Genomic DNA, 23,147 nt, shown 5'->3' with positions numbered 1-23,147 from the left:
TTTCACAAACATTTTTAAACATTAATATGATTTTTTTTTTTTTTTACAGCAGCATCATTCAGACATTTTATAGCATTTGTTTTAATATCCATTGTAAATTGGTGCCCTGTAATTCATCGGTCATTATTACCACAAGGGGGCATAACTGCTATTCATTTTCTAATCCTGCACACATCGTCATCAATGTTTCTGTTAGTGTTTGTAACTTTTGAAGGTAAAACTTTAAATCCAGGCTTGAATTCGGGCTTTGGTCCTGCGTTGTCTCTTCATTGGAAAGTTGTGACAAAGCCTTTTATACAAGAGCAGGGCAGAAAACAACATTATTCCCCCACTTAATGCTGGACATCAAAACAAGAGCAAACTGTATGTTCAAGTTGTTTGGTTAAAAGAAGAAAAAAAAAAGCTGAGTTTTAAATAGTAAAATCTGCTAAAACTGCCTAACTGGAACCTTCCTCCACTCTGAGGATTTATTAACTTTCCATCAAGCTCACAGTGATACATTAGTTATTACAGACAACATGAAGTTTAAGCCTTTCAGTTCATGCTTGAAAGTTTCATGGAAACAATACAGAAGTGAGAAACATTGGGAAAGTCTTTACAAAAGGCTCCACTTATTTTTTTTTTTAATCTTTAGCACAGATGGTGAGAGAGAATGAATTAGGCTGATATTTTAGCATTTCCAAAATCTCTACATGTCTACATTGGTAGACTGTATTTTTTTTTTTTTTTAAGTTATTCCCCAGAATCTATCTAGATGTGGAGGAGATTTACACAGAGAGCACAAAGTGTCATTTTTACAACATACCTGGGATAGTGTGGACAGAACCTGAAGCAACAAACAACATAGCGCATCCTGGCGCTGGAATGTCACTGAGGTACAGTGCTGTGAAGAAGAACTGGATTCAAAAACGAGTTTCCAAGTGTGAAAAAGTTGCTCAAACCAGCTTGGTCTTACAGAGATCTGCACCTTATTAGCAACAATTATCAGAGGATATTTTGACCAGCAACACTTCCTATACAAACAAAGACTTGGTGCTGTGTTTTGCATCCTTTTCTTGTCAAACGGTTGTACGACAAGTTGAAATAAGCAAAGAATCAAAGTAAGAAATAAGAATGAATATCAAATAAGAAAACAATGAGGGATGAGATAAAATGGAGGTAAATTAAGATAGGATTTTTTTTAAATGGGGTTAAGATAACTAACATTTACGAAAACAAGCACATGAAGACTATATCAGAACTTGAAAGCATCACTAAAACTTAAAGCCAAAGAGTAAAGATGTGTTTTCAGTGGTTTACAAAGCTGGCCAATGTACAAGCCTTCTTTATTGACAAGTAACGGTGCATAACAACAAAATGCTTGAGCTTAAGTACCAGAATCAATGATCTTCTTCAGGATTTTCTCATTGACTCAGTGCAAACATTTAATCTCTTGTCTCGCCCTTATCAGTTGTTGCTCATTAGGGCGGGACAACCAGGTTTGGATTAGTGGGTTGGTTTGGCTATCACATTTCCATTAATAAAACAGACAATCATTGGAAATTGCTCATCAATATTTACTCTAGATATGTTTGTCTTGCAATCTGCAACATTTACGTTTACCAGAAATGCAAAAAAAAAAAAAAGAAGAAATCTTGAGGGGGATAAATACTTTTTCACAGCACTGTACTGTGTTGCCTGTTTTCTATGTCAAGCCCAGGGTGTGTTTGAGTATACTTTGTTTTTTTTATTTATTTTTATCGGTACACATTTCACAATGATTTCACAGCAGCAGCCACCTTGAACACAGTAAACACTCTCTTTCCCTGCCGCTCGTTTTCAGACGGAGCTTTTGAACTGTTCGGTCTGCATCGAGTGTCTCCTCAGCAGCATCCTCCGGGTCAGTTCCTTCGGTTGTCCAGGCGGGGCGCAGGGTAGGAAACCCTTCTGACCGAGCTCTTTTTCGGAGAAAACGCTTCCGTTGCCCAAACCATTACTAGCAACGTTGATGTTGGGGTTTTTGGTCAACGGTGGCAGAGATCTAGGCCTGGCCTGATGGTTGTGGTCCAGCAGGAACGTCCCGGAACCCCTGCGCTCATACAAAGAGAACACTCTCTTGCTGTGGCCTTTCAGGGAGTCCCTGGAGCCCATCGTGGTCGAGCAACGCAGCGGCGCCAGTTTCTTGCCGTCTAAAGGGGTTTTGTCTCTCTGTTCTTCAGAGAGACTTTGAAGATCCACAGCTAGCTGTGGGTCGGAGCCGTAGATATCTGCGCTCAACTTGTGTGTCTGTATGACATGATTGAGGCTCGATGAGGCCATGCCGTGAAAGGTCGCACCAAGGTTGCTGCCACTACAAAGAGTTGAAGAGCCGGCGGCTGGGTCTGTGCCATGAGTTTCAGAGTGCAGGTTGGGGTGAGAGGCAGAGTGGGACGAAAGCAGACCTGATAAAGAAATCATGTCTCCTTCACATTCACTACAGTCATTCTTGCCATCTTCTATGCTTCTATCCTTTGCTAATCTTCTTCCATAATGTCTGAAGCCTTTGGGGCTATTGCTGCTGTCCCTCTCCAGGTTGGGAACGGTAAAGGAAATATCTTCAGTCAGGTTAAAAGTTGCCTGGCGTGGTTCAGTAAGCAGAGATGCTGGAATCTTTAACCAAGGCTCAGAGTTCAGTCTCTGTAGAGGTTGCTGTAGTCCGCCGGGCGTTGCTTGTCCGAGTCCTCGAAACCGAGACGGTGAACACGGATGGGAGCTGGCACCGCAGATCTGTCCTTCTTTAAAAGAAAACACTTGCTTGGGGGGACATAGAGAGGAGGACGTGCACTGCGGGGAGGTGATCAGCTGTATTTCAGAGGGAGACGCAGGAGCCGCTGCTGTAATCGGATCGGTCTCATTGACGGGATCGGCTACAGGCATGCTGAGGTACTGCTTGGCTGACAGGTTTCCATTTGGAAACTTGTCAGTGGTTATGATGATCACCTCCTTCCCTTTTGCCTTGCATGTGTCGAGCAAAAGCTTCAGTACCTTCCAGTCTCCGGCCACGACAGCATAGACCAACGCCGACGTTCCGGACTGGTCCTCTAAGCTGATGTCGGCTCCGCTGGCCAGGAGCAAAGACACCACCTCGGGACCGGTCTGATCCCGGCAGGCGTGCATCAACGCAGAGCGTCCTTCCTTATCCTGAATGTTTGGATCTGCTCCTCTCTCCAAGAGAAATTGGATCAGCTTAACCCGACTGGCACTCTGGGAGTCGGTATGCTTGGTCCGACAAGCCACCATTAAGGGTGTCTGGCCTTGGCTGTCACTCTCATTGATGTATGCCCCACCCTCTAAAAGCAGCCTTGTGAGCCTCAGTCGTCTGAGGAAAACTGCTTTTAGCAATGGGTTACCTGAATCCATTGCTACGCCCGGATTGCAGACTTCTGCCTCCATCCCTCTTGGCCCCAGATTAAGATTCTCAAGATGTTGTGGGATCGATGTCTGTGGATAATTACAAAACAGTTTTAGGAAATAAGGTAAAGCGTCGCAAGAAATACTACTTTAATCTAACATAGAAATCAGATGTAGAACAACGACCGTCATTATGGAATATAAAACATTCTTTACACGGTTGGACCTGATGTTGTTTTTTACCCATACTGTCAAGTGTTTCCCACTCTCTGGGTTTAATCTGCAGTTTCTTCCACTTGAGAAGGCAGCTTGCGTTAGAAGAGTTTGAACCGGACTCCACTCAATGACCAGGGATCAATTCTTTCTCTTGCTGTTTTATTTTGAACGTTGTCAGGGCCAAAAACAAAACAAGTGAAAAACCTCAGAACACGAAAAAGAAAACACAAAAACGTTAAAGAAAACATGAACCCAAAAAGCCAAACCCCCCACTGTATATTACCCTTCAAACAACAAGGCGCCCAAAAACAAGTAGACATATTTCTAGTATTATTCTGTTGTTGAAAATGAGAGTTTGTTCTCAATCAACTTACCTGGCCAAATAAATGAATAAATAAAGGGTTGTGGCTGGTGAGAGAGAACAGAACAGGCAAACATGTGAACAGCTTGTCCTTATTTCTGCAGACAGAATCAGTTTATCACTTCTTCTTCTTCTGCAGTGTCAGTCGCATTCTGTCAGTTCTTGGTTCTCTCAGTTAGACTGCGTAAGATGCCAAGTACCAATGTCTGAGACGGTAACAAAACACTTTCCTACATGAGTCACAGGCACTGAAACAAATCGACAACATGTATGTGATCCGCGCCTGCCTTCAAATACACTGAATCGGATTAAACAGAAATGAATCTGGGCTACACCAGTAGGGTTGCTCTAACCTTTTGTTCATTTGTTTGCCTAAATAATTAGAACAACTCCAAAAGATATGGTTGCATAAACAGACCAACAGGGAGCAGGTTACAAAAGAACATTCCATAGCAAGAGGCCAGCGGTCTGTAAAGAAACTTCCAGTTTATACTTGTGTTCATGATGCGACAACAACCTGCTGCGTTCTCCGTTTTGTCTGGGCTAAGAAGAAAAGTCGCCAGACTAAATCACATGCAGGCTAGGCTAAAATCTTCCAGGAGCTTGTGGGAGAGCGTGTTCTGATCTGAAGGAGTTAAACTTCAGCTTTCGAACTTTACCAATGTTCAGCATGCCTACAGTGAAACATGGTGATAGCGTCAGACTCTGGGTTCTTATCTTCAGATGGAACAGAGGTTTTTGTTAAAGTGGACGAAGTCATGATCAGCTCAGTTTGGCTCTCAAACCTCCCAGTGTCTTCTAGAGGGCTCGGACTGAAGAGGAGTTGTATCCTCTTCACAGTGGATCCGTGCACACGGGCAAATCAACAAAAGAATCTCTTCAGGGAAAAAAAAAAGCAAGGTTTTGAAATGGCCTAGTCAAAGCCCAGTCAAATCTGACAAAACATTTTTTATGGTCACCTAAAGAGGAAGAGAGCTTCTCAAAGTCTGAGAGATGTGAAGAACTTTTGTACGGCACACAGAGCAAATATGCTGATAGACTTTGACTGAAGAAATCTGACTACAGAAATTATTATAATTCAAAAGATATTTGAACAAAACATGTTTAAATCTGCAGTACGCAACTTTTACAAAAAAAAAAGTGTTATGCACCAATTTGTTAAAACTGTCATTATGTCATGACAGTATATTATGACACAATCTGTGAAACAATCAAGCTCCTCTACTTTCTCCCCTGTTCTCACATACTGGAGCATGATTGACAGCGCCCAGAGCCCTCCTCCTGGCTCTGATTGGTTGATTCTATCTGGGAACGGCGTATTTCTGTAGATGGCAGAGGAAGAAGACAGAGGAGCTCCTTTTTTTTCCCCCACTCAAACTCTACTGTGACCCTTTGACCAAATATGTTAGAAACTTTTGTTTTTACTGACATACTGTATCTTTAAAGGAGAGATTTGTTTTTCAGCTGATCTTTGTAGGATAGATTACACGAGGAAAAGGTTTTGAAGTGATTTATAATTAGCAAACAATAAACATCGCTCAGCATTTTGACAGAGCTTTGCCTTGTAATCACTAGCTGTTTAGTTTTGAGTTCCTCCCGACTGTTAACATGGGCTAACACTGCGGCAAGATTAAAGAGAGCTGGCTGACCATCTGTGACTGTTCACTGTAAAAACTCAGAATCTTACAGAGTAGTTTTGGTCCAGTTTCTAGTGCAAATGTCTTAGTGCACTTGAAATAAGACAAACTAACTCATAAGTAACTTTTCAGCAAGAAATAGGAGCTTGTTTTAAGTAAATAATTCCTTAATATTGATGAAAAAGTACCAGTTCCATTGGCAGATTATTTTACTTACAACATGGGAAAAATGTCTTGTTATAAGTGAAATTATTTGCCAATGGAACTAGTACGTTTTCATCAATGTTAAGAAATAATTGACTCAATTATTAAGTAGGTTCCCATTTCTTGTTGAAAAGTTACTTGTAAGTTAGTTTTGTCTTATTTCAAGTATGCTCCAGAAACTGGACCCTCATTTTGTCACATGGCTGTGATGCAGCACACACACACAGAGCAGTGAGTGTGACGTAAATGAGTCTCTATGTAGAGAGTTAATGCAGGTAGCTGGTTAGGCTGAAGCATCTGACTTCAGCTCAGCTCTGGTGGTGATTTGGATGAAACAGTACCCTGGAGCAGCCTTTCAGCGAGACACCGGCCCGCATACAGGACATGTTTGTGTCATTCCCAGGTCACCTAATGGTTCCCCAATAGAGCATGTTAGGGACCAGCTCAGACATCGGCTCTGACCCGGTGCTGATCTGCTGCAAATCAAGTGCCATTTACAAAAGCCGTGGGCCAAATTTCCCGGTCTGACAACAGACAGAATGCTCTTCTAGCAATTTCCTGATTCCAAAGGTCTGGCAGTAACGAGGCCTGGGTGGGGCTAACGATGCTGAACCAGAAAACGGAAGTGAAAAACAACGCTTGAAAGGAACATTTTGCTATTCTAATATAAAATAAAATGTCTATGATTTGAAACATTTAGGTTTGTTAAGAACCAAAGCAGAGGTAAGCAGAGCTCAAATGTTGTTTGTGCAAAGGTGAGCGTCTTCCTACACTACAGACAACACAGGTTATTATTATTATTATTATTATTATTATTATTATTATTATTATTATTATTATTATTCCATTCCTTATTTTGTCTTTGCCATTTTTCACAATGCCCCATAATCCACACAAGCCACACAATCCCAAAGCCTCTCCATAACTGTTTAAAGTCTGAAAACTTTTAGAAAAACAATATGAACTGCAAATTAATATGAAGTAAATCTGTGCAAGTTGTTTTAGGATCAGAGAAAGTAGACAAAAAAATACAGCTCAAGATATTAAGGTTGCAGGACACAAATTGAACATTGTAACTCTCATTCCCTGCTAATACACCACATATTGAGCGCCTATATCCTGCTTTGATCTCACAAAGCTTGTATAATAATTATCAAACCACCTGATCAAAGAACAGAAAACTTCACCTGATCATCGTTAGCTTAATGTTCGTTCTGCAGGAAAACCAACGAGCAGAGCAGCGTGTGATATCCACTCTGCAATGGTTTAGTCAGAAATCAAAAACCTACATTGTTATCTATCATACTCTCTGCAAGAATTGGACATTATTCAAAAATATGCTACATTTTCAACCATATTCCCAGTAAGAGATATTTTCTCTATGTTAAGCTATGTTAAGTTGTAAAGTTTAAGTTGTAAAGTAAAGCTGCCTGCCAGAGCGCATGTGTGTGCATGTGTGTGTGTGTGTGTGTGTGGGGGTGTGTGTGTGCGTGTGTGTTGGGGTGTGGGCGTGTGTGTGTGTGCGTGTGTGTGTGTCCCCACTCACCAGCTTTCAGTCAGTCAGGATCAGTATCCTCCTGCAGACATTCACTCTTCTGGTGCAGAGCAGCAAACTGAAGCGATGATTTATGTGTGTGTCACTCTAAGAGAAAGGAGACACTAGCAACAGCAGTCAAGGCTCTGCAGGCTGACTTCTCTTCTTGGACAAAGAAAGTGATGAAAGAGAGAGAGAGAGAGAGAGAGAGACGGCTTGTTGTCAGGCAGGTCTAAGAGACAGTTAATCCACCACAGTATCAGCACCATCAGCATCAGCATCAGCAGCAGCAGCTCAGGAGAGTTGCAGAGAGGCAGAACAGGAAAGGTTCACAGAGATGAACGCACAAGGTGAAGCGCTATAGCAACCCGGCTCTGCTGCCTGGCCGGTTTGTCTTTTCATTAAAGGGGCTCTAATTCAGCAAAGGCTCGCTAATGGTAAAAGTAGACGCGCAGGACTTTCAATAGTTCCGCTCAGAAAGGAAAAATAATTTCATCCAGCTTATCAATGACATCTCCATGACAACCATCAAGGAGGCCGAATGACGGCACACGTTGTAATTGTGCTGGAGGAACTGTTCTCTCTCTCTCTCTTTCTCTCTCTCTTTGTGTGTGTGTGTGGGAGTGTGTAAGCACCTGTGTGAGGGAACCAGAAGCCGACTGTTTACTTTAATCTGCGTGACATCAGAAAAAAAAGATGAAGATTTGATAGTTAACATGTCAATATACACACACACACACACACACACACGCACACACACGCGCGCGCGGCATACACACACACACCCAGACACGCCCCCACCCCCACACACACCAATCCTCCGAAAAGATTAGCTAGGTTTTATTTTCCTACCAAGAACCTGGAAGGTCACACAATTTCTCTCTTTTTTTTTTTTTTTTTGCAAAAGCATGTTCACTGGATTTTAGTTGAAGATGTTTAGCATAGCAACCATTATGTTTAAATACAAGAGTCATAACTTAGAGAAAAAGTTATTTCAACCCCAGCTTTATTCAAATCCTGGTCAGGTTCCTTTTTACAAGGAGAAACTTGTTCTCATGCGTGTATGGTTGTCTGTTACTGGGATGGACTGCTGACCCAGTCAGAGTCCACTCTACCATTAAGCCCATAGGCTGCCAGAGTGAAACACGTGTGCTGTTGAAACTACAGGTGAAAATGTTAACTTTCTTTTTACAGGAGCTGTGGTGACATCTGGTGGTAGAATTTCAGACTGCAACCACCTTTACAGAGTGGTAAGTATGGAGCTAAATTGGGGCCATAACGTTGTTTTTTTTTAAAGAAAAAAAAAAACTGAAAAATTATTTTGAAAAATGTTTGAAGTTGAAAAAAAGTGAATATGAAGAGTAGTTGGATTTTTTTTCAGTTTCACAGGTTTTTTTTATTTTCAAATATTTATTTCCCATTTTCAGTTTTTTTCAGTTTCAAAACTTTTTCCAGTTTCCAATTTTTTTTTTTCAATATTTTTTTTCTATTTCAATTTTTCCAGTTCCAAGTCGTTTTTCTTTTCAATAAATTTTATGGCACCAATTTAGCTCCATACAAAACCCTCCCTGACATATTTGAAAAATGTGCTTTCTGTTCATCCTCACCGTCTGACTGTGGTGGAGTATCGAGTGGACATTTAAAAAAAAAAAAAGACGCGGATGTTGAATGCAGCATCCAGCAAGGTGTGTGGTGTCTCTAGGCAACCATGACAACAGCGCCTGCGTGCAGCAGCGAGCGCGACTGCACGCGCACAGGTGTGGTGCCAACACAGATGGTACCTGTGTGCTTGCCTTAATATTTCTTATATTTTCTTTTGTTCACTATTGTATTTAACGTGACAGACATGTCTATCGAACATTTATGGAAATGCGAAACAAAAACGAGGGATAACTCCAAGCTTTTAGTAGATGGCGCTGGCAGCGCGCGCATGCTCATTAGTAGGTCTCCTTCATCGTGCCCTGTCTTCAGAAAAAGCAGCGCGTAGCTAGGCTAGCTGGCAATCCTCTCAGCAGCATCACGCCAAGGTCCTCTGTAGGCTTTGTGGATACGGTTCTGCTGGACTGGTGAGGAGCCTTTGACAACACGACCGAACCTCAAAACGCACCGCGGGGCTTTAGGGCGCGTGCGTCATTATCAACTATCGCGTTTGTTTCCAGCGTTTGGCTGCATTTCTTCCGAGCGCGTCGTAGCGCACTAGCTAACGGCGTCCATTATGTAATGATGCCGAGCCAGGAAAAGCACAGCGTAATCCCTGGAGGAAGGCTGTTCCACGTTTTTAGGGCAAACATTTGGAAAGGCGGCGTTATCCTGGCATTTATCAGCTGAGTGGGGGTTTGACTGGGTGCAGGGTGGGACCAACTAACAGTCTCCTCATTCAGGTTAACCTGAGCAGCAAGCTGAACCCCCCTCAGCTCCCTCACTGGCCCGTCTGCTGTCCTTTGTCCCCCCCGGCAGAGATGCTACAACTATCTGGTGATAACAGAGGAGGTTCCAACCTCTTCTACATCCCTGGTGGTATTAATGAAGGTTCACCGCTCAGAATGAAGCATAGATACTTCATTCATTCTTCCTTCCTTCCTTCCACTAATTAGCCCCAGATTCATCCTTCCTAATCCTTCTTTTTGTTCCTTTATCCCTTCCTTGCTCCCATCTATCATCCATCTAGCCTCATCCATCATTTTGTCACCCATCCTTATCCTTCCTTCCTTGCTTCTTTCTTTTTTCCCTTCTTTTCTTCCTTCTCTTTCCTTCCGCCCATCGGTCTGTCCAACCATCTGTTTGCCCTCTTCCCATGAAACTAAAAGATAGACTTTGGTGTCTTTAATTAAAGGTTCATAGTTCCAAGATGACAAAATCTGAACACCTTTAAAAGCCACTTGTGTTAGCAAATTAACCAATTCCAGTTTTGCTTGCAAAGTGCAGCAATAGAAGAAATTTTTATGCAAGTCAAAGACAATAAAAGAAAAAAGAAAAATGTTTCCAATTTTACCTTTTGGCTGTAATTACATAATGAAAATATCAGTCTGTTATCTAGGTATTTTAGCTGTAGCTACTTATAATTTTTGCAGCTGTGGTTTAAACAGTTTTTCTACTTTTGTCGTTGCCAGAAAAATGGATAGTCCTCCTACATACACGGACCTTGGCAAGGCCGCCAAGGACATCTTCAGCAAGGGCTACGGTGAGTAATGCTTTAACCAAAGGAAAATATTATTCGCTGCTGGGAATCTCTGAAGAGAGCAACCTGTTTTGTTTTTTTTGTTGTTTTTTTTGCCAAGTCGTAATACAGACTAGAAAAATTGCTGTTCCTTGTGAAACGGCTGTGAGAATGCTAATCTGCTGAATGAACGTAGCAGAAGATGCACGGGGTGCATCATCTCAAACAGACCCGTCTCATTTAAACGCGGTTACCAGTATCCAAAAAAATTCTTGCACTGTGAGGACCGGGACCCTTTGATCTAAAAATCTGACTGGGCTCATGTCTTTACATGATGCCATTTAGGAGAGGGAGCGATTCAAAAATGACCCAGCAAAAATATTTTCTACGGATGCCAATGGAGGAAGGGATGTGACATAACAGCGCTCAGCCAGTGTTTCAAAAGAAAAGTCTACGACAACGACACTTGTACTTCCAAAAATCAGACGCACATGGCTACGTCATGACGCGTAAATTATTTCTGTAGAGAGAAATTTGTACAAACAGGAGCATTTTGTTTGTGAAAAATCAATAAAGTTTGAAAACACGTTAGTTACTGGAGTGGCAGAATTCCGTCACATTTAGCGTGTTGACCTTTTCACAGTCAGGAAGTGAGTACTTAAACCGGATTGGTTCACTTAAGTCAATTTAGTGTTGGTACTAGTGTTCACAGTGTCCACGCATCCTTAAAAAGTCTTAAATTCATGCATCTAAAATGAATTTTAGATACATTTTGACTGAATCCACGTTAATGTACCGTTTAAGACATTTTAGGCACTAAATGTCTTAAATTCATCTGAAAAAATGCAAGTTAGCCTTAAATATGTTAATCTTAAATGTTTTTGTGGCAGAAGTATTTAATCTTGTAATTTTTCTTGCTGTACTTTCCTGTCAGGCGGGGTCCTGTGGTGGCGCAGGGGTTAAGCACAACCCACACCCCTTAGTCCTCGACATGGCAGGTTCGATTCCCGGCCTGGTGACCTTTGCCACACGTCTTACCTCTCTCTCTGTACTTACTTCCTGTCTTAGCACTTTCAAATAAAGGCCACTAGAGCCAAAAAGAAACTTAAATAAATAAAAAAAACTATTTTCTGGCAGGCAAACGTTTCAGATGCTTCCGTTCCTTTCTATGACTTGAGGCGGTTGAGGCTACTTCTAATTAGTTGCTAATACACCCTTGCTAGCTAGCTTTTTTGTGCCTATCATGGGTATTGGCTCAACCAATACATTGTTACATGCATTCTGTGCAAAAAACCTCGGCACTACCAGAATAAATAAGACATGCCATTTTCTTTTGTACAACAAAAAAGATGCAGGCCTTAAATTTCGTTCACAATGGTCTTAAAAAATCTTTAAATTGAATTGGTTGCTTCTCTGCGACATTGGATCGGCTAACACCTGCAGTGGAGTCCTCCTGCTCACTGTGCGTGTGTTTTGAACCCAACAGGCTTCGGGGCTGTGAAGATAGAGCTGAAGACCAGGTCTGACAATGGAGTGGTGAGAACTCCTTTTCTTTGCTCCATTTCTCCTTCCTCATCCTGCTGCTCTCCAGCCATCCGCTCACCACCGCTCAGACACCTGCAGAGTTGCTGTTGCACATCTTCTGCTTCACGCTCCTTTAGGCACCAGTAACCGCTGTGTATCTGAGCTTTAAGGTTTCCCAGGATGCCGAGCGCCGCCGGCGTTCCGGCTCCTTTGCTTTACCTGACCTCACTGGCAGAGAAACGTGACGGGCCGTGATTGGCTGTCTGCCTCTCTGCCTTTCCTTTCCTAACCGCCGCTCTGTTTCCATGCTGCCGCCCCGGACTGCTCGCGCTCTAACGTAGATGGTAAGATGGACGTCCCGAACCTAACTGACCGCTCTGGCCGCCCACTCCCCGCCCCCCCCACCGTGTCGCGCAGAGCTCCATTCACCCCATCCTTTGCTTTTACTGTCTGTTTCATATTTTCTTTTACGTTTCTTTTTGTCTGTAATGTTCGAGTTTGTTTCTGTCAGTTGTGGTCTCAGAGTATAATATCAAGAATAGAGAAACATTTTTTCCTTCCTTACAGTTAAAGCTCAAAGGGAAACCTCTAGACGTCTAAAATATTCCTACTGACATCTGTAAGTTTCTTAAAGGGGCAGTATTCTGTAAAATCAACTTTTTTGCGCTTTACATGATGTTATAATGTTATTCCCTCATCAAAAACTTACCTGAAGTGTTGCTTTGATTATTTCATGCATGTTTGACAAATCCTTTAATCTCCGTGGTAACCATTCAGCTGTGCAAAACGCCTGGGTGGACCTAGCCCCGCCTTCAAATACAGAGCTGCAATTCTCAAGCTTCCAAGCTTGAAAACTGGGTGTGACTCCCCAGTCAGCTCCTTCAGACTAGCCAGGAGCAATTAGCAAACATCTGGTTGAACTGCACTTCTGCTCAGCTCATTGTAGGAGCTACTTCTCAGAGCAACGCTGGTGAAAACGTTTAAAGGTTAGCAGAGGAGCCATGTTGTGACGACTTCGGGAAGGCGGAGTTTCAGAAAGAGCAGGGATTTCTTAAAGAGACAGTCAATTTACAAAGTCAATTTTTGATTATATTTGATATGTAGCAGAACTTAACAGAGTTACTTGCTTATGCTATAAAATGGTTCTGTGTGTTTTGAAAATACATAGTACTACTCAGAATCCAGCGTCTGGTTATCTTCTGTTTCTCCATCATCTCTGTTGCATAACAAAGCCTGGTGAAATCATAGAAACTTGTTAATAGCTCAGTTTGTATTGATATTCGGGTTCAGGGTGATGCAGACGTGTTCATCTAGTTCCTGATGGCCATCCTCTCTTGACCGTGTCATGATGTAATCTGTGTGTTTATTTGCAAGTGAAGCAGTAAAATGGGATTCAGTCCCAAGAGAAAAGCAGCAGGAAGAGGAAATGGCTGGTCTGGACGAAAACTAGGCTTTTTTCTGCTCTAAAACTCTGGAGTTTGGCTGAATTAAAACAGTTCTGTAAAGAACAGTGGACAAAATCCTAATGTAAAACCCTCATGTTGTGTTTGTCTGATATTCAACTTAGTTTGATGATCTGAAACATTTAAGGGCGACAAAAAGTAAAGACGGAAAATAGAACTTTGATTTTTTTTTTTTCTTGTTTACTTTTTTACTTTTTTTCTGCCCTCAATGATAAACAAGTTTATCTGAGGAGGGTTATTTTATTTTTGGTTCATATATGGTAACATAGAATCAAACATATGGATTCAATTTGTCTCGTCTTCAGTCAGAGGCTTCCTCAAATTTGCCATAATTTAGACCCCTACGGGAGACCCTCCCTGCCCACAGCCATTAGCCTCTCCAACTCGTTTTTGGAAAACCTTGAGTAATATGAGATACATCATTTAATTGAGATCAAAATTATTTTTGAATTAAATTGAATTTGCTACATTGTAATCTGTTTAACCCTGTTTAAAATGAGAAAACTAGTTTGGGGTTTTTAAAGATCGGCGATCGGCCAGAAAAGTGCAATCAGTGCACCTCTTCTATTCATTTCTCTGCAAATGAACAAACCATAACAGATGGATATATCACAAATGGTACATCTGTGCATTTAGGGATTTAGTATTAAGATGAAGAATCCAGCTAATTTTGACACCGTGTCTTTGAACTCAGCACTACTTAGTTCGTTTCCCTGCAAACAATTTTTAAACTTAAGTTATAAACTTGTTAAACTCAGGTGAGTTTAACTCAAACCTGAGTTAAAATACGAGATTCTTTACTTAGCTAGCTCCACCTGTTATGTCACGAGGAAATGATTATTGTGGAGAACTAAAATTCTTAATTTTAAACATTTTCAGAATATTAAACAGCTTCAGGAAAATTCTATGTATTGTGTGTAGTTGCATATTTCTGCCACTGGAGGGCAGTGTTGGCAAGTTCTTTATATTATCTCCATCTAATTTGTGGAAACTTGAGGAAAAACAAAGGTTTTCCAGGTTGTTGTTTTTTTTTGTTTTTTTTTCTCATCTTATTTCTACTTTTACCAAACAGTGTGTGAAGACCCGCTCAGGGTTTTTTATGAGAAACATAATTTGAGTTGTTGAAAATGATCATCTGTGGGATGCCCTAAAAACCTTCCGACATGTCCATCTCAACAAGGAAGAAACCTATTATGAGATAAGCATCGGTGTTTATATTGTTTTGACTTTGGTTTCGGTGGAAAAGCAGAACCAGTTTTGTCAAAATGTTGCAAAGTTCACTGAAACAAACTTTCAGTAAAGTTTACACTAGGAAAACACAAGACCCAGACCCAGCGGTTTGAGACTTATTATGCGTATTCAGATGACAGTAGCAATATATGTTGAATGGACAAATACTGTTGAGGAATGTTTCAAAAACAATCTATAATTTTAATCTGATTTAATTCATGCTTCCATAAGAAAAAAGCCACAACCTAGTTAACAATTAAAATGTGGAAAAATTGATATTTTAAATTCTTTGACTGAACTTTTACTGTCAATGGGAGACTTTTTTTTTTTTTAAAGTATCATTTTTCAGTCATTTATGTTTTGTTTGCACCTAACTTTTCTGTCTGCATATGTTAACTCTAGCTTTATGACATCAACATATGTTTTCAGTATGGTGGTAGTATAAAAGATGTATTTTTAAAAAATTTGTTTTACTTTTCTTGATTTTATCCACATTTTCTGTCGGTCTTCTGTTCCTTGTACATGCTTTGTAAGTGGCGCCTCCTTGCATGAGATCAGAGATATCCACATGTGCAGGTGTTACTCTACTGGTTCAAGTGCATGCTGTGGAAAAAGAAAGAACAACTTCCTTCTAATACTAGAGTTCTGCGTATCAGGACATGATAAAAATGATCTTTAAGAAAGAACGCCTCGGCTGGCGTGTGAAATGTTAGCGTTTGTGACGGGGAAGGAACGAAAGACTGAACAAGAGTGGTTCGCTTGCAAATGCTGTCAAAAGCGAGACTCTCCTCTCTACAAAGCAGCAGGAGTTAGGCTTTGAAAGTTGATGATGAGCAGCGGACCTGTCGGAACAACGTTCGGCTGCATCAGAACGACTGGAAAATAGATCCATAAAACCACAAACCTTAATGAACTGTAGAAATGTGATCTGATAAAATCAGACGACAAGCTACTGCTGCTGTGAGCTATTAGTTAGGAAAATTGGTAACACTTTATTTGACGGGGTGTGCATTAGACTGACATTACATATGTCATATATGTCATAAACATGACATAAAACCTGTCATAGAGTTGAAGTAGTTTTCATGAATGTTTACGACCTTGGGCATGAAGTATCATTCGGTAAATAATGACACTTCATGAAAACTCCTTCAACTTCATGAAAAATCAGGTCCAGACACATTAAACCCTGGAATTGAAACACAATTTTGTCCTTTCTTTTTTCCTCTCCACTAACATTTTTTGTTGTTGTTCCTAATCTGGTTCAGTTAAGGTTGTGGGTATTTTTTTAAACATTTTTAACCTGTAATAATAACAGTTGAGGCGCTCCGCCAGGCTGTTACCTCGTCCCCCTTCTTCTCGCTGTGCAGGAGTTTCACTCTACGGGCTTCAGTAACATGGACACAGGGAAGGCTACTGGCAACCTGGAGACCAAGTACAAGATAACGGATCACAGCTTGACCATCAGCCAGAAGTGGAACACGGACAACGTGTTGGTTAATGAGGTCACTGTGGAGGATAAGGTGTGTCTGTGTTTTTTTTTTGTTGTTTATTTAGTTTCCTCCTGCAAGTCATTGTTAAATGTTGCAAATGTTCTGCCAGTTTAAATGTGCTGACACTAAGCTTTCCTCTTCAGCTTGCTAAAGGACTGAAGATCGGCACGGAAACTTCCTTTGTACCAAACACAGGGTGAGGCCGCTTTAGACCATGTCAACCTCTAGGTTGCTGCAGTCCAAGAAGGTTCTGATATTATGTTTATTCACCTTCATACATCTGAATACATTTGACGAAATCGATTGTCACAAATCTTTTATTTCTTTTGTAATAATACAATTATTATTACATATTACCCAAATAAAGTAATAATAATACAAAATAAAGTAGCAATAATTTCTGAAGGACGATGTGATAATACCAAAAAAAAAGATGCAACAAGACAAAAATAATCATAATATTACAAGAAAACAGTCGTAATATTCATTATGACAATGAAGTGGTGATATTTTTTTTTGAGAACAGATAAATGAAACTGAGGAATGTTGAGCATCTTGTGAAGTTAGACTTTGATGTCAGTTTTACAAATAAGGAAGTTCTTAATCTTTACACCTCTGCTAATTATCAGTAGCAGGAATCTGAAACGATTTAGCAAACGTCTGTCTATTCCTCTTTATTCTGCTGTTACGACTTTATTATTGTAATTTTAAAAAGCAATCCATAGCCTGGCCTGATGCTGCGTTGTAATTGCCAGATTTTTCTGTAAGCTATTAGAAAATGCAACAAAGTTGTTTTTCAAAAGCACCCCGTTGCGTCTTCATTAACAAATGTTGCTTTAACAGGAAGACGTATGGGTGAAACCACACATTTACATATGTGCTTATCAAAAGACACAATCTTTTTCTCACTGTCGGCATTACATCAGATGAAGATTTTCCTGTTTTAGGTCAGTTAAGATTAGTAAAATTATTTCTGTTCACTAAATGAACTCAAAGTTAGAGTTTACATATACAAAAACAACCACGTTTTATCAATCTGGGAAAGCTTCGACACTTGGACTTAGCTTAGACTTAGGCTTTGTAATGGAGGAACACGTCTGGAAGTGTTGGCTCCTTGTGAGGCATCATGGAGAAACCCAAAGAACCCAACCAAGATACCAGGAAGACAAAATGTAGAGCGCCGCAAGTCTGGTCGGTCCATCCAGATGAGAGGGACGTTTTCCCAGTAAAATGAGTTCTGTACTCATCTGGGCTGAACAGCCGTTAGAACTTGGTCACCATCAACATCAGCCAGGAAGTTAAAGCTTGGAAACAAACTGGTCTTCCAAATCCACATGTACGTTCCGCACGGTGAAAAAAGACGTGCGAAATCTGGTCGACACAATTTTTACAGCATTAATACTCTGGATCGTTCCCGCTTAGTTGCAACATGCCGACACCCGAGAGCATGGAGGTGCTTGTGGGCAGAATCATGAAGTCCTCTGTCTTTTTGATCCTCCACCAAGAGGAGCTCTTGCTTGCCCACCATGTTTTTCCACACTGAACTGTCCGCATAGTTGCAAAATTTCAGAGATGCGCGGTGTGGAAAATTTGCTCTGTGCAAAGTTGTTGTAGCAAGTTGGCGGATGCGTCAAGCATAAAGAATACAACCAAAGTGATAATGAAGAAAACAAAGTCGATGTTTTGTCGTTGACGTCACAAAACCTTGATCTTAGACCCACAGAAATGAGTGGGAAGAGTGGAAAAGGTGTGTGTGGGTAAGGCATCCTCAGGGTTTCCCCCAGAAAACCTGCTAAGCCCGTTGGTAGGGGTGCACCAGTGAGCCGACCACGCTTTTGTGTTAAGAAATGTTCAAAGTTACAAAAATTTGCAGGTGTATCAGAAGTCATCATAACGTGGAAGTAATAGCAATGTGAGGCCAACGCATTCCAGTTTAACGCGTCAACTACCAACCTAGCTAAATTTGTCTTTACTGTTACTGGGGTATAAAAACCCTGTTTAAAATAAACATGGCAGGCTGGTGGGGCAAGTAAAGCCTGGTGGCCCGCCAGGCTGATAATACACTGGGAGAAACTCTGAACCCACAAAGCTGTCTCAGTTTGGTCATTCTGTCTTTAGGAATGGATCAGATTTCCAGGAAACTATTATTAGAAGTTTGTGGAGGAAGATCCGAAACATTTCAAGCTGAATTAGCAATTCTACCAAATATGTGGGAATTTTTTGTAAACGTCTGATGGGAAGAAATCAACGAAATTCTGTCAGTGTTTTGGCATTTAGCAATAAATTTATGTTTGTAATCCCAACAACCTACAAAATGTAAAAGTTGAAACTGATTCAATGTCAGACAGTGAGAAAGAAAACCCCGTTGTGTGTCTGATTATACAGTAAGATTGTAAATATATGGTTTTAATGCAGTTCTGTAATGAAGACAAGTAGCTGCTTGACTTTATAGCAAGAAAACTGGCAAGCTGAAGACGGGCTACAAGTGCCAGAGTATGAACCTGGCCTGCGACGTGGACCTGCAGGGCCCCATTGTCCACGGCTCTGTTGTGCTGGGCTTCGAAGGCTGGCTGGGCGGCTACCAGACGCTCTACGACGCCACCAAATCCAAACCGAGCCACCACAACTTCGCCCTGGGGTTCAAGTCTACGGACTTTCAGGTGCACACCTGCGTGTGAGTATTTGGTCCGAGTTCACCGGGTCTGGGCCTCGGCGACACGTCTCCCAACGCTTTCTTCCCGCTTCTCTCTCAGTAACGAAGGCAGCGAGTTCAGCGGCTCCATCTACCAGAAGGTGGACGACAAGCTGGAGACGGCGATCACCCTGGCCTGGACCGCCGGCAGCAACAACACCCGCTTCGGCGTCGCAGGCAAATACATGCTGGACAAGGACACCTCTCTGTCAGTGAGTGCTCCGGTTTCACTCTGGCAAAAGGCTTTCAACCTCTTGTCGTTGTTTGTTCTCGGTTCACAGCTTATTATGTTTCCTCCCTCAGGCCAAAGTGAACAATGCCAGCCTGATTGGAGTCGGCTACACCCAGAGCCTTCGGCCAGGTAGGCTCCGCCTCAGAACCGGGCGGCTCTGACCAGCCCAGGAATTTTGGTTGAGACCTTCAGGTTGTGTAGAAACAAGTTTTGTGACCGGGGGTGTAAAGTCAGTTTCAGTTTTCATCCAGACTGACAGAATTGCTCACACCCCTTGATCTTTTTCTTATTTTGTCACATTAAAACCACAAAATGTAATTAATTTGATTGATATATAAAAGTAATAGGCCAGCAGTACTGTATGATGTATGAGTTTTTCGCAGCCTATAACAGGTTCTGGTCCAGTACTGCAGGATATTTAGTTCCACTCGTCTTCATCAACTCTGGTCAGTAGCAGGGAACCGACTTCCTTCATTTTGGATGATCTGTGATCTGCCGATTCTCACGATCTTATCGGGGCGAAGATTTGAACCTTTCTGCTCTGCCAAGAGAGAGGGGACTGACTGCAGTGACAAAAAACGTGTTTTACTTCTGGAGCTGAAACGATTAATCGGGACTAATCCATTATTCAATTAGTTGCCAACCAATTTACAAAAAGATTAATCGGTAACTGGAGTATACAGACTCAATTAAAGGCAATTTGCTGAAAAAAACAACACATTCGGAGTAAGTAATTAAGCCAAAGCTGTACAAAATAAATATACATTTTACACTTGAATAAAATAATTTTCCCTGTTTTATCCAAAACTCAAGTTGCAGAGTCGTAGCTTCACCCTGTTCACATTCATGGATGTTACGTTGTTGCATTTTACACAGTAAAATGTTTCTTATTTTAAAAAGTTAATTAATTACTTATTTGCATCTTTTACTGTATTTGTAATATTCTATAAAAAGTGGTAAAATGAAAAATCTGCCAAATTTTCGCAACAATCAGTGGAATAGTTGATGTCTAAAATAGCAGTTAGTTTCAGCCATGATTGTTTGACGTTTTTCAGTAAAATAAGATTAGAGCATTGCAGGTGAATTGTGGTGTTATAACACTTGAGTTATTACACATATTAAAAAAGCATTATGGATTAAAAGAGGCAGGTCAGGCTGAAAACTTCACATGTCTGCGTCTTTAATGGGATTCAAAAATCCCAATATATAAACAGAAGTGAGGAAAAGATGGAAATATCAATTCACCTTAGAGACATTAAGAACAGGAAGTGAGGAAAAAAAAAATCTTGTGTAACATTTTGACTGCAGAGTCTTCATTGTGGAGGGAAGTGGTGCAAAGTGATGCTTGTTTAAATCAACTATTTTGCTTCTTGTTTGGCCAATCTTTTGCAACAAGTTTAACATTTATTTCATCTAATTGGCTGGGGGGAAAAAAATCAACAGAAATAAAGAACTGAAAATGTGAAGTTTTAAATTCTAAGTGTCTTCACAGTCGTACTGGATTCTTTTCATGTTCGCTCTACTCTCGGCAAAAAGTGGGTAAAGTGTTGAAGCTGGAACAACAAGGTCTGTTTAAAAAACAGATCTGGATCCATGAATTTAACAAGTCCATATGTTCCATGATTGGAAAATGATATTTCTAAGCTTTTCTGTTTTGTGTGTAGCTGCAGCCACTCGCCGCTTCATGCCTTCATTTTTACGTGCTTTAACTTGGTGCTGGACGCTGCTGCAGACCTTGTGGTTGTGGTGTGTCTGCAGGCGTGAAGCTCACCCTCTCTGCCCTCATCGACGGGAAGAACTTCAACGCAGGTGGACACAAGCTGGGGTTGGGCTTCGAGCTGGATGCATAACCAGAACTCCTCACCTGCACCGGACAGCACCACCTTTCATGTAGCTCCTCTCCTCTGGACTCTCCTCACCTTTAACCCCCCCACCACCACCCCCCATACACACTCTGCGCTCCTAACGAGCATTTCTGACACTAAAAGTCGAGTCTGGGGAGGCGGAGTGTCGGCCCTGAAAGTTGGTGGTGCGCGGTTGCGAAGGAGTTCCTGATGTTCTGGCTGAAGTCACACCATTTTATTTCGCTGTAGGTCTTGAAAGACGTAACCGTTGGTGTAAAAGTGTGTAACTCATCCCAGCAGTCTTTACCTAAAAGCATGAGAGAATGACAACATGGCCGCAGAGGCTGGCGGATGTTTCTTTGCTTGGTTAAAAAGGTGCAGTGTGTCTGCTTTTTTTTTTTTTTTTTTTTAAATAAGTTCAAACACTTTAGTTTTTATTCACGCCCGTTTTTATTTGGTTTCAACTGAAATCCTTCACAAGAGCCTCTTGCGTCTGCGTGGCCGCTCCGTCTGCCAGGTGAAATCAATGTGGTGGAATCTTCTGGTATCTTCCCGTAGTTTAGTTTTGCATTTCTACAGCGTTGCTTTCATCTGTCTCGGCTCAGCGGCCACAAAGATAGTGAGGATGTTTTGCATGGAGGCGCGGCCGGTTCCTCGAGCGACCTCTGGCCACACTGTTAACCCCCTCCACCCCCTGATCTCCCCTCCACCCCCTGATCTCCCCTCCACCCCCTGATCTCCCCTCCACCCCCTGACCTCCCCTCCACCCCCTGATCTCCCCTCCACCCCCTGATCTCCCCTCCACCCCCTGATCTCCCCTCCACCCCGCCCTCAGCTTTACTGTTTCTACAGCCGCATCACACATCTAAGATGTCTTATTTATTTTAGCCTTCAGATTGTTGTCATTTGTTTTCTAGACACAGTACCTCATTTTTTCCAATGTAAATTGAAGAATTCTAGTAAAAAAAAACTGGAAACATGTCTTGATTTATTAATTTTTTTCCTGCACCTTTCATGTCCGGATCTACGGATTCACTGATCCACTTTTTTCACTTCTGGTGCCAAGGTGAGCGTCAGCCGATACATAAAAACAGAGCTGAGTTGATTTAAAACTTTTCTTTCTTTTTTACACAGACATAAATGTAGTTGAATTACAAAAATATTTGATAACTCTGCATTACTGCGGCACTTAAATATACCAAAAGCTTCACACGTTTGGTCAAACATGTAAAAACAACTTTCGTTTGTTCAATCAGCGCAGTTAGAAATATATAACAGCCGATGTAAAATAAATAAGAAACGGAAACTGACAAAAACAACATAAAAAATAAACTTCAGCAAACCTTTCAAATTGTTCAGAGTAATTAGGAATTCTAAATAAAATGTTAAATAAACTATGACATTGCTCAGAGCACAAAGCATAGAATCAGGCTGAATAGATCTTCCCTTGCAGACTGAACACATTGTCACCGATACCTGATCTAGATCCCCCCCCCCCCCCCCAATATCCTGACCGATAAAGATGTTAATATCGGATCGGTGCATCTCTGTCAAGATTCATGAAAGAAATCATTAAAACCACAAACGGTTATGAAAGTTTACCTGCCGACACAAAGTGGTGCATTAACGTAAAGTAAAACTGAAATACGTCTGTCAGGGTCTTTTGCACATTTTTGCTGATCTTTGTAAAATATGTGAATCCCAGATTGAACAGAGTGCATCTGTGAACATCAGTGTTCAAGTTCCGCCTCTGATTCTCAACTGGATTTAGGTTCAGACTTGGACTAGGCCATTCTAAGACATGGATATACATCGATGCACTGTAGCTAATGTTAAAGTTAGTCTACGTTTACTAACTAGAGGATTTAGTGGAAATTGATTACTTTGGATTTTTTTGTAGGGGTATCAGAGTAAATGTGGCTGAGTATTTACAGGCTTTTGTTTGAAAAGTTGGAAAGTATTTATCCTTTTCCTTCCACATCATAACGACACACTCTGTTGTGTAAGTAAAATCCCAAGGAAGTGCACTGACAACAAATGTGTAATAAAGATGAAAAACATACTATAAGGGTGTGAGTATTTTTGGAAAGGCTTCCAAGATGGCTGCAGTAAAAAGGGCTAATATATCAAAGAGATTAGACTGTACAAAGAGTTGAAACGCTGCAACATTAAAGAAACCACAAAATAACCA

The 23,147-nt window shown here is 41.3% G+C and overlaps 2 protein-coding genes across 6 annotated transcripts; one reads left to right on the top strand and one right to left on the bottom strand.

Moving 5' to 3' along the window:
- Positions 1 to 30: 30 nt before the first annotated feature.
- ankrd34ba (ankyrin repeat domain 34Ba) lies at positions 31 to 7,829 on the bottom strand. Its single transcript, XM_032568911.1, has 2 exons — positions 7,334 to 7,829; positions 31 to 3,459 (listed from the first exon to the last, which is right to left on the bottom strand). Exon 2 carries the CDS (start codon positions 3,409 to 3,411, stop codon positions 1,819 to 1,821), a length of 1,593 nt encoding a protein of 530 aa, XP_032424802.1. The 5' UTR covers positions 3,412 to 3,459; positions 7,334 to 7,829; the 3' UTR covers positions 31 to 1,818.
- A 1,430-nt stretch (positions 7,830 to 9,259) lies between these two features.
- LOC116724016 (voltage-dependent anion-selective channel protein 3) lies at positions 9,260 to 21,937 on the top strand. 5 transcript variants are annotated; one of them, XM_032569301.1, is made up of 11 exons: positions 9,282 to 9,387; positions 10,432 to 10,502; positions 11,413 to 11,476; positions 11,965 to 12,014; positions 12,344 to 12,346; positions 16,066 to 16,218; positions 16,332 to 16,384; positions 18,641 to 18,862; positions 18,942 to 19,092; positions 19,184 to 19,241; positions 20,871 to 21,937. In XM_032569301.1, exons 3-11 carry the CDS (start codon positions 11,470 to 11,472, stop codon positions 20,960 to 20,962), a joined length of 789 nt encoding a protein of 262 aa, XP_032425192.1. In that variant the 5' UTR covers positions 9,282 to 9,387; positions 10,432 to 10,502; positions 11,413 to 11,469; the 3' UTR covers positions 20,963 to 21,937. The 5 variants fall into 5 exon arrangements, with proteins under 5 accessions (XP_032425191.1, XP_032425190.1, XP_032425192.1 ...); XM_032569297.1 differs by lacking the exon at positions 9,282 to 9,387 and adding an exon at positions 9,409 to 9,796; XM_032569299.1 differs by lacking the exon at positions 11,413 to 11,476 and having other exon boundaries at positions 9,261 to 9,387.
- The last annotated feature ends 1,210 nt before the right edge of the window (positions 21,938 to 23,147 follow it).

The sequence above is a fragment of the Xiphophorus hellerii genome, chromosome 8, assembly GCF_003331165.1.
Source record: "Xiphophorus hellerii strain 12219 chromosome 8, Xiphophorus_hellerii-4.1, whole genome shotgun sequence".
In the NCBI taxonomy this organism is placed as follows: Eukaryota; Metazoa; Chordata; class Actinopteri; order Cyprinodontiformes; family Poeciliidae; genus Xiphophorus; species Xiphophorus hellerii.
Note: the sequence above shows the minus strand (reverse complement) of the source record. Positions and strands in the feature narration are given on the sequence as shown.

Coding starts and splice junctions, on each gene's coding strand:
- ankrd34ba (XM_032568911.1), bottom strand. CDS start 3,411: ATGGAGGCAGAAGTCTGCAATCCGGGCGTAGCAATGGATTCAGGTAAC.
- LOC116724016 (XM_032569297.1), top strand. Junction 18,863..18,941: donor TTTCAGGTGCACACCTGCGT/GTGAGTATTTGG, acceptor CTTCTCTCTCAG/TAACGAAGGCAGCGAGTTCA. Junction 19,093..19,183: donor ACAAGGACACCTCTCTGTCA/GTGAGTGCTCCG, acceptor TTCCTCCCTCAG/GCCAAAGTGAACAATGCCAG.